The sequence below is a fragment of the Urocitellus parryii genome, chromosome 4, assembly GCF_045843805.1.
Source record: "Urocitellus parryii isolate mUroPar1 chromosome 4, mUroPar1.hap1, whole genome shotgun sequence".
In the NCBI taxonomy this organism is placed as follows: Eukaryota; Metazoa; Chordata; class Mammalia; order Rodentia; family Sciuridae; genus Urocitellus; species Urocitellus parryii.
The window spans coordinates 162714467-162725655 of NC_135534.1; the positions used below are offsets into that span (position 1 = coordinate 162714467).

Consider the following 11189-nt stretch of genomic DNA (forward strand, 5'->3'; position numbering starts at 1 on the left):
TCCCAGCAGCTCGGAGGCCAAGACAGGAGGATTGTGAGTTCAAAGCCAGCCTCAGCAAAATTGAGGCGCTAAGCAACTTAGTGAGACCCTGTCTCTAAATAAAATCCAAAATAGAGTTGGGGATGTGTCTCAGTGGTTGAGTGACCCTGAGTTCAATCCCCAGTATCCAAAAAAAAAAAAAAAAAATAGAGAGCATGTGACAATATCTTAAAAGAAATTTTAAAAGTAAGTAAAACAACAACACAAAAAAACTAATAATCAGTCCAGGAGAAGAATGGCAGTTGTTTTCTCTAATGTGGTGATTACTGACTTGTCTTCCCTCCTAAGGACCAAAAACTTAAGAATCATTTTTTTTTATTAACAGTAGACTATGCAAATACACTTTTAAGTCTAGAGTGTTAATGTTTGTTTATCGTTATTTCAAAATTACAATTAGGACTAACCTCTTGGATTTCAGTGATGGTTCTATAAGCCATTAGTTTTAATTAGTGGTGATTAAAATCACATTTAAATTTTCTGGAACTCCAAGAAATCAGATTTCTAAGTTTTATGATTTCTGTTAAGCAGACCTACAAAATTTTGCACAGCATAAAATATGTGCATGTTTTCTAGGCATATTCTAAGTACTCATTCAGTTCTTCTTACAGTTATGCATTCTTACCAGGTGCACTAACTAAACTAATACTACTTAATTTTGAAAATGCTGTTTTAGCATGAAGTCAGTATTAACAAATATAGCCTAAAAAAAGAAGTCCCTAAAAGTATACCAAAAGAAAACACGAACATGAACAGACATTTCTCAGAAGATGATGTACAATCAATCAACAAAATACATGAAAAAATGTTCATTATCACTAGCAATGCAAATCAAAACCACTTTAAGATTTCATCTCACTCCAGTTAGAATGGCAACCATTATGAAGAAAGACAACAAAAGTGTTGGCAAGGATGTGGGGAAAAAGTACACTCATACACTGCTAGTGGGACTGCAAATTGGTGCAGCCAATATGGAAAGCAGTATGGAGATTTCTTAGAAAATTGGGAATGGAACCACCATTTGACCAGCTATCCCTCTCCTTGGACTATACCCAAAGGACTTAAAAATAGCATACTACAGGGACACAGCCACATCAAATGTTTATAGCAGCACAATTCACAATAGCTAAACTATAGAGCCAACCTAGATGCCCTTCACTGGATAAATGGATAAAAAAATGTGGCATATATACACAATGGAATATTACTCAGCAATAAAAAAGAATAAAATCATGGCATTTGCAGGTAAATGGATAGAGTTAGAGAAGATGATACTAAGTAAAGTTAACCAATCCCAAAAAACCAAATGCCGAAAGTTTTCTCTGATATAAGGAGGCTGATTCATAGTGATATAGGAAGCAGGAGCATGGGAGAAACAGACAAACTCTAGATAGGGAAGAGGGATTGAAAGGGAAGGGAGGGGGCACGGGGTAATTAATGATGGTGGAATGTGATGATTATTACTATGCAAAGTACATGTATGAAGATACAAATGGGTGTGAATATACTATGTATACAACCAGAGATATGAAAAATTGGGCTCTATATATACAATAAGAATTGTAATGCACTCTGCTGTCATACAAATTTTAAAATTACATAAAAAATAAAAATAAACATGATTAAAGATTTTTTATGAATTTGATCATATTACAAGCAAAATAATTCCATGTGATAGAATAGAACTTTAGAACTTTAATTTAACATGGCCTGTTAATTCTGTCCTCCAAGATCAACATTATGGGATAGTATTACTAATTTCAGTTGTTTCAAAGTACAGCATGCAATGTTAAATAATTCATAAATACAAATAAGTTGTCTTACGAAATTACATGTTGCATCTAGGATAGATCTGTAGCTTTTTATTTTGTGAGGAAATATATTGAAGGAAATTCCATTTAGGTCCTAGCTAGTTAACTGTTATAATATTAATCTATTATATAGGATTGTCATGATTTTATTTTACATTTGAACATTTAAAATGTCTTCATTCTATTCTCCAAATAGTGATGAAAGGAAATCTGGGAATTTATTTGTTAATCATCTGCTCTTTTCCATTCATTCTAATGAATACAACTTATATTTAATAAGTAAAATGAAAAATATCCCATAAACTTGTAATACTGAGTTGTTACAAGGTTCCTTAGGATTATATTCCCAGTTTCACCTTTTAAACTTTCATGGTATTTAAAGCAAAGTTTAGTACAGGGACTCTATCTTATTCTTTCAACAAAAAATTAAAGTATATATTTAGATACTAAGCACTTTGCTAGGCAATATAAGACTGACATTTTAATAATTTTTACAATGTAAGTTTGGCATAGTTATACACTTTTTAAATATGTTTTGGGGATACCTAAAATTATACTCATAGATACCTATTCCCAATCCTGGAGATTATGAACACATGTTTACATAGTCACCTAACCCTTATTTCCACTCTAAGAAAAAATGCTACTTGATGGTTTTTCTTGCCTTAATCCAGATTTTTCTATTGAGTATCAGTAAATTTCCAATCTACTTTCCACCTGCCTTTAGAAAGAACATGGCCATCTAGGGCTAAAGGCCTGGTAGAGGAAACAAATAATAGCTAAAATAATAGTAATGACTAACAAGAATTTTATTTTAACTAAGTACCAGGAACTTTCCCCACCCATGTTCTCAGTTATTCTCTTAAGTCCGTGTTATTCTCACATCATGGGGTCAGTATGATTAAACAACTTGTGTAAATTCATGCAACAAGTAAGAGGCAAAACTGGGATTTGAATTTAAGTCAGTGTGACCCCAAGTCTACACTTAGATTCTACACTTGGTAAACGAAGCATTTTCCTTTTCCATTTGAATTCAATAAAAGTGGTAGAATGAACAAGAAATGGCTGGCAGTGTTCTCCAAATAGGGATGAAAGGAAATCTGGGAATTTATTTGTTAATCATCTGCTCTTTTCCAGGTATTTGTATGGTGTCCTCTCCCAGCAACACCCCAATGACTGTGGGTAGAATAACCCCACAGTAATCAGTAGAAGAGCAGGGCATTGTACTCAGGTGTGAATGGCTTCAATCCTCTGACTTTCTGCTGTCTCATACTATCCCAAGCTATGACATGCTGAGGGTGGGAAGTGGCCCTGAAATCTCCCAGGATAGGGTCAAGGAAGTATACAGATCAACACGCGCCACTGCCTTGAATGTTTCATATCAGCAGATCTAACTGCAGTTTTAGAATAAGACAATCCTTCTGTTTAATGGATTCTCCTTATCAGTGACTTCAGGGTTGGCTTTTTTTGAGTGCCATAAAATGAAAAGGCTGTAAATAGAACAAAGTTAAAAATGAAAGATTCTATAATAATGTGACTGAAACCTACCTGCAAAAACCTTGGGAAAAGATGGTTTGATTCAATGCCAACATATATGTGCAGCAACTCCAGGAGAGAAATGGATTGGCAAAGTCGCATGACAAGTCCAATAGCATAAAAAGTGTCAACCATTGAATCTGTCCAGTGGATAAAAAATACAAATAAAGTAAAAACCAGTTCATGATGCAAATCCATGCAGCTCTTTGAAATAAAGTTGAGATCATTTACCTCTTTTTATCGTACATGTAAAAAAACTCTGTAAATAGGCTACTAAATTAAGTCTGCAATGCAAAGAAAGCACTTTGTATTGTAGTGTACTTTGATCCCCTTCCAAAATGAAGTAAAAATGTAAGGCTTCACAGTGAAGGCTGCACTATTTATTCCCCATATATGAGATTATAAAGGAATTCCCACATAAAGGTAATCAGCTGGATTCTAAACCACCTGGAGCATAAATAGGTCAGAGGTGAGCTTCTAAGAGCTGTTGTGCTCAGCTTTTCCAATGACAAGAAAATGACCAAGATGAGGAAAAAATATTTCAGAGAAGCTTTATGGAAATGGCCTTAATGATGTTATGATATCAGATACTAAGTGTATCGAGCATGTGGTTCCTATATGTACCTGCCTCGTGTTTTCTGGATTTGTGCTAAACCCTGAATTTGGGTTCTGATCAGGACTTTTGGAGTTTACACTTCAGAGGGCTCAACTGAGGTACTGCCCTTGGAGTGGAAATGGAGGGGTAATAAATGTCCCTCTAAATAGGATGAATTTGGCTTTAAGTTTTAAAATGAAATCCTACCATTTTTTAAAAACTTCTAGGTGTGACTGTGCTGACTTTAGTACCTAGTGTTCATTCAAACAGTAACTGATCAAGTGCCGAGGGTCTCTCAGCTGCTGCAGCAGTTGGACACTGTTAACATCACCCTGATTTCAGATGATGGCGGATTCAGACCACCTTCCCTCTTCTGCATTGCCTGCACCTCTTGTGACCAAGCTATCAATGACACAGCTCTGTGGAGGAAGAGGGGAGGAGGAATCCCAAGTTCAGGGGTTCAGATTGCTGCTGAGCTATTTAAGTCATATTACTGATTCAGGAATTATACGGAACCCCCACTCACATGTTCTCAGTCCCCCTTTCATATAAATCAGTTGTATTTCTTTAATGAGTAGCTACTGTAGTTATAATGACATGATAATATTAAGAATAAACACTGCTGACCACAGCAACTTTCCCCTCTGGAAACGTGAGACAGCGCTAGAGTTCCCGGGGACATGTATGGTGAATGACCTACAATAATACTCCCACACAGCCTCAACTTTCAAGGCCTGGACTGATGGCTTTTTTTTTTTAATTATAAACATCAAGGGAGTTTTCCCATCACCTCCGTTTTCCTCTGCTTGAAAACTCTCAACGCTCATAGTTGAAATCCAAGCCTTAGGTTGTATCCTTGACATTAATTCACAAAGGCAAGAATTCATCTGTAGATTTTTGTAAGAAAAAGCAACATCAAATGGCTTATGGGATCTCAGAAGTAGATTAATTTCCTTATGATACAGAATTGATGAGCACAGCACGGCATGTTTGTTTTTTAGCTGAAACCAGCAGTTGCTCAAACTGTCAAGTCACCCAACAGTTGTAAACTGTGATGACACTTACTCATGTGGGGATGGAACATGAAGAGAATGTTATTGACAGTCATTTAATGATTCATTCTTTTTAAAAAGAAGAAGAATTGAAATGCTCTTTGCTCTTTTAAAATCGTATCTTTACTTTTTAGGAAAATCGAGGAAGCTTATGATTTAAGCCATTATTGCCACCTTCCAGTTAGGCGATTAGTCATCTACAAAGCATGTCATTTATACACTACTTAGGAAGGGAATCAAATAGAGTCCTGGGGAGTATCAAGTTTGTTATTCACTTACTAATTTCCAGTTAAACCTAAGGAATAAAAAAACAGTGGAAGAATTTGATTAACTCCTGGTTGCTCCGCACAACATGCAAAACTGGAATTTATAGATTTCCTCAGTGCACACCAAATTTGTGAGGGTTTGATGAAGAACCAAAAGAAATGGTGAAATGGCATTTCTGCCTAATCAGAGACAAATCCCTTTCCCTTATCCCATCTTCTTCCTTCTCCAAAAAGTTTTTGATTTTTTAATAAGCAGGATGTATGATTTTTGAAAAACATGAATTTTAGAGAAGTGGAGGATGGTAGGTGAGCTCCAGAGAAATTTAAAATTAATATAAGCAACTCTAGGCAAAAACAAGGTGCAAAAGTTTAAGATAAACTGAGTTTTACCTTTTCCAAATGAAAAGAATCTGACTGTCATATTTGTAAGTATCCATGAGTGGCCACAGAACTGGATTAAATAATAGATGAAAAGATAGGCAGTCTTTCTATACCTATAAATACAGGAAAATACCATTAAACACTTCTTCTATTATTAACCTTTACATCATTGTACACAGGTCCTTTAACATATTGGTCAACCTGACAAGCAAAAACAAAACAAAACAAAAACAACAACCCCAAAACCTGTTATCAGAGTATTTTAATCAGTTGCCCCACAAAACACATCAGATTTTAAAGGGACCCATATCATATACTATCTGCTAAAGTGAGAATATTGAGTCTGCTTAAAACCAAATAAAGATCTTTTTTGATTTTCATCTTTGATAAAATTCTAACCTTGCGGCTAACCCAGGAGTAAAAGCAACATCTTCAAAGATAGCTTTGAATATCTGGTGTGGTGGTGGTGGGGGAGGGCAGAAGGATTGATATGTTCAATGTGTGCTCCAGAAGCTTAGCCTGCTAAGCGCAGAACTTAACTGGGTTATACTTGTGAGCAGGGAGTAGTAATGGCCACTGTCTTAAATGGTGGATAATTCAGTAATTGGGCACATGGGACCTCTGAATGCATTATTCGATTGGGGTCAGTATCTTGCCACTGCCTTCTATTATATTTTGCAAGGGCAGATCGTTTCCTTCATCAGACACACATAGATGTTTAGTTGCTCATGCCAAAAAAGGGAAGTCAAGCTGGGTTTAAAAATGTGCTGTGGGTTGCTGGGGAGATGACTAAGGGAAGATTGACAGATGCACGATATGAGGGAGTTTGAGAAAGCATTGTTTGAAGTGTTCCCTGGAGGTTTCCAAGGATGATGGGAGTGGCCTTGCCAGTGCAGACAGGGTTTTCTCCAAGTAGGAGATGTGAAACCTCTGAGAAACAAGGTAAATTAACTGAGGAGCATGCCAAGTCCCTGGATGATCAACAGACGACGTAACTAAAGGGGCTGAAAAGAGGAAATCCTCCAAGTTGCCTCAGAATCACCTGGCTTATGGGTTAAAAATACACGGGCCTTACCCTTTCCTATTGCACCGAATCCATTTCCCTGGAATCACACGTGTGATAGGTGTTTCAGTAAGATTAAAACTCCCCCTGCAACACTTGCCCTACAACAAAGTCAAGGGCAGGGCTCTTGGTGGGGGTAAAGAGGAAGGGCAGAGGGACTGGCAGAAAGAGCCCAAAGGGAAGAGGTGGCCACACAGCCTGTCCTTCCCATTTCCTCATCTCAAAAATGGGGAAAAGAGAGCCTTCTTCCTAGGACTGTCAAGAGAATTAATTAAGAATAATACCTGTCTAGAGCTCCAGGGCCAGTAGGGGTGGGTGTCGCAGCTGGGCTGGTGGGTGTCCCCCGCTGCTAGATCCCCCGCCTCTACCAGCGGCCCCTCCTCCCGCCCGGCCCCTCCTGTCCCCTCCCACCTCTGTGCACCCTACCTGGGCTGCAGCCAGGCAGGCAGCGCCACGGGCCCCATGGGCCTCCACCACCAGGACCTCCAGCGCCGTCCGGGAAGGAGCCTGGGCGGGGAGGCGCGAGGGGGCGGCCGCTGCGGGCGTGGAAGGGCGGGGCCTCTCCACACTCAGCAATTTACAAAAAGAAAAACCAGAGGTCCTGCGATGGGCAACAGATAAAAACTTCAGTTCCTGCAGCGCAGCACTAGGAAGGGCTGGCAGGGAGTGGAAAGTGTGGGAGACTGCAGCCAGCCAGGCTCAGGAGCAACCTGGGTCAAACACATCTGCATTCCCAGCGGGCTTGACCGCTCTGGTTACAAACTCCTAATCTATGGGTTGAGACCCATTTGCTAACCCCCGTGGAGATTTACACACCTGGGAGACTTTTGGAGCTTTGAAACGTGCTGAAGGCCATCTCAAAGCCTCCGAGGATGCGTGCATCCTGGGTAGGCACCTTAATTACAACCTTCACAGGCCAGAAAGAAAGATGCGGTCACATCTCCCAACACCTTTTCCAAAAAGGTTCTTGACTTCTCCAAGAATCCGTCTTTGTCCTTGAATATCCCGAGTCCTTCCTAATGCTTACAAATTTTTTTTATCGATGTTGTATTAATATCCCTCTCCTATGTCCAGCACTTGTAAACCTTCTACTGAGCTCTCAGTACTATGGCATTATCATCTCCATATTCAGATGGTCCATCTCATACCTTGCTGATAAGATCTTATCAGAACCATCTTACAGCTACTCTGTCCTGTCAGGGAAACAGGCCAAAACAGAACAACAAAAACAAAGAAACAGACAAGTTAGTACAACAACCTGTTGCAAGTTAGTACCAATAACATTCAGTTACTGTGGGTGGAAGGAGTGTCCCCATTTTATGGGAAGGGAAGTTGAGTCTTGAAAATGTTGCCCCCACTGATAAATAACAGTATTCATAAAAGGTCAGTTTATTTTATTTTTTAATTGTTAGGACTTAGTTTTCTTCCTTATAGTCAAGTCACTACAGTCACCTCTCACATCTGCAGTTCTCTGCACCTTCACCCAGCCCCTGCCTTCAGCCCCCTACATCTACCAGTCCCTTCTTAAACCCTATCAGTTGTTACCTCTGCCACTTGTTTTTTTTTTTTTTTCTCCTTTTTCTATGGGCTTTCATCAGTTTAGGAACATACTCAAATCTTTTACCCTAGAATTAAACATTTATTCTGCTCCTCTCCTAATGCAACGTTCCCATAATTCCCCGCCTGCTGTCTCTGTGAGACATTCCTTTCATTCCTTACCATCCTCTTATTCCATAACACCTTACAATTTGACTTCCCAACTCTCTTCTGGAACTGCTCTCCAGGGCCCTCAAATCCCCATCCTGTTTCCCTCTGCTAAATGACCCCACACTCCTTGCTTTTGGGGAGCGTTAGATCTAAAGAGCAAACAGATACCCAAGCAAACACTGGTGGATAACCCATTACCAAGGTTATTGATGCCCAGGTCAAGCAACAAGAGAAAGTCAGTCCCAGACGACCTGGAGTGTAGAGGGAAGAAGGTAAGTTGCCCAGAAAAAGCGGTCCTTTGCCACCAAACACAGCCCTGGCATCCACATCATCCTCCTCCTCAACAAGTCTGCATTTTTATGTTCTTCACCTCCCTTACTTTTACCTTAGCAACTCTGAAAGTTCTAGGCTGTTCTTTCTATCTCTGTAGGTGGCTCCCTTTCTCCTGCTCTTTTTCCTCAGAGATCTACTCTTGGTCAGTCATTCTTTTTTGGTCTGTCACCATGTTATCCTTCAGCACAGACACCCACCACCGTGGTTTTATCACCTCGCAGACAACTTCTCACTGTGTTATTGGCATCCTACTTCTTCTCTCATTAACATCAGCTCTGGCCTTTGAACAACTTGTGGATGCTTCTTCATTTCTTCTACTTCCAATTCAATCTACTTAAAATAAGCTTAACGTTTTCTTCCAAATCGTTGTCTTATTTCCCCTTTTCCTAGCCACTTGGGTTTAAAATTTGGAAGACAATGTTGCATCTCCTGATGCAATCAAATTCTATTGATTCCATCCTTTCAAGATCTCCTACCAATCACTAGGGTTCCATCTTCATTCCTTCTTTTTTCAGTACCTGGCTGAGGAGCAACTGACCTCCTCAACTCCATTCTCTACATCAATACTACATGGACTTTCCTGGAGCATCATTTGGGTTATATCTTACTGTTGCACATAGAAAAAAAAATCCTTTTTTAGTTGCCAGATGAAAAACAAGCCAACCAATCATTAAACAAAAAATTCTTTCAAATCAAACAGGGAATTCTAATTTACTTTCCAACAAATAAGTACAAAGAGAGCTTTTGAAAGAACAGTCTGGATGGGAAGTGAAAATCTCCCTTTCTCCTGGTCAGGAGCCAGTGCACATCCCCCCAGGCTCCTCCCAGCATTCTCAGTGGGAGTCTCCTCCAGCTTCCCTACCCCTAATTTGGACTCCATGTATCTCTAGACTATCATGGGTTAGTTAAGAGCTGCAGGATTTATTACAACAGTTCCGACCCTAATCTTTTCTCCTAGCCAGAATTGTTTGCTGGCTCTCTGCTGCCTTCTACAGTGATATCTCACTTTGTTTCCAAGCCTGTCACATGCTGACATCTCCTACCACCCCATTTTCCCACAAAAATTAGAGCAACTTGCTGTTCCGTGACCCCACCAGACATTCTCTCATTCTCTGGGCCATGAGTCTCTCCGAAACATTTATGTTACTTAGAATTTCTCCTCCTCCTCTTCCCTTTCTCACAACCCAATATTCACCTGTCAAAATTCCATTTATTCTTTTCAGACTTTCTCCAGAGCTTCCCACTGGGAGTCACACTGGGTTAATGTGTATCCACAATGGGACTTAGAGTATCACAGAGGTACTTGCGTGCTCAACTAGCTTACACATTCCAAGAGTGCTCTACTTCTAACCAACAGTGAGAATTTTACAAGTCTCAACCTTTTAAAACAGTTTCTATTGCCAAAAGTACAGTTTTGGGGAAGATCAAATGAGAAAGTATACAGATGAAAATGGACAATTCCATCTAGTACAGTTGCCTGGCATGATAGGTGTCTATCAAAGCATCGAGCGGATGGGTATGAGTCTTCCTTTCCCCAAAATGTAATCAAAATAAAACAATATTCAGTGATTGTTAACATATGTATAGTGGACTTTCAATTATCTATTTGTATAGAAGAAGTCAGAGGCTAAAACAATTCAAATAACTGAATTAATATATTCTTAACTTTGGAAGGAATTTTTTAAATTATAGGAACATTCAATTTTTTTTCCCCATGGGAAAAGGTTTAAATTTTCTCATCGCAAAAAATATCAACTAGACCACACATGGTGGAACACACCTGAATCGCTGCATCCCAGGGGGCCAAGGCAGAAGGATGGCAAATTCAAAGTTAGCCTCAAACTTTGTGAGGCCCTAAGCAACTTAGAGAGACCCTGTCTCAAAAAAAAAAAAAAAAAAAAAAAAATAGAAAAGGGCTGGGGATGTAGCTCAGTGGTAGAGTGCCTCTGGGTTCAATCCCCAGTACAAACAAACAAACAAACAACAACAACCCTAGGTGACTAAAGTCTTGAAACATTTTACATTTTTTCATGGTGGTAACAGACTGGCTCAAAAAATTTAAAGAATATGTAAGAATTAATTTACATATTCAATCCAATTTACACAAGGATCTTCAGAGAAATTAAATCCTATGGCTGAAAAGCTGTACTTTAGACACTTATCCATCCCTCCTTCCCTCCCCTCTATACATCTTTTTTCATTTTTCTCATCTCACTTCCTTGGCAATCTTACTTCTTGAATGAGTGCTTCATGTGATTTGCACGGAGAGCAGAGACAAGAACTGTATTATAGGGAACACATTACCCTCTTTTTCTTCTATCAGTCAGAAATTGTTTTATAAGAAACAATTATACACTGATAACTGTCAATTCGAAATTTCTTGTTCATATTCATCACCGGGAATTTTGA

The 11189-nt window shown here is 39.2% G+C and overlaps 1 protein-coding gene across 1 annotated transcript in view; it reads right to left on the minus strand.

Annotated features, from left to right (window-relative positions):
• The window catches only part of Hacd4 (3-hydroxyacyl-CoA dehydratase 4), a 30102-nt gene extending 22871 nt beyond the window's left edge, over positions 1–7231 (minus strand). Inside the window, exons 1-3 of the mRNA XM_026397590.1 lie at positions 7167–7231; positions 5687–5790; positions 3396–3523 (exon numbers count right to left, since the gene is read on the minus strand). Of these exons, the coding sequence (XP_026253375.1) occupies positions 3396–3523; positions 5687–5790; positions 7167–7204 (270 nt within the window). The 5' untranslated portion in view covers positions 7205–7231. The remainder of the gene's footprint in view (positions 1–3395; positions 3524–5686; positions 5791–7166) is intronic.
• Between the last annotated feature and the right edge of the window lie 3958 nt (positions 7232–11189).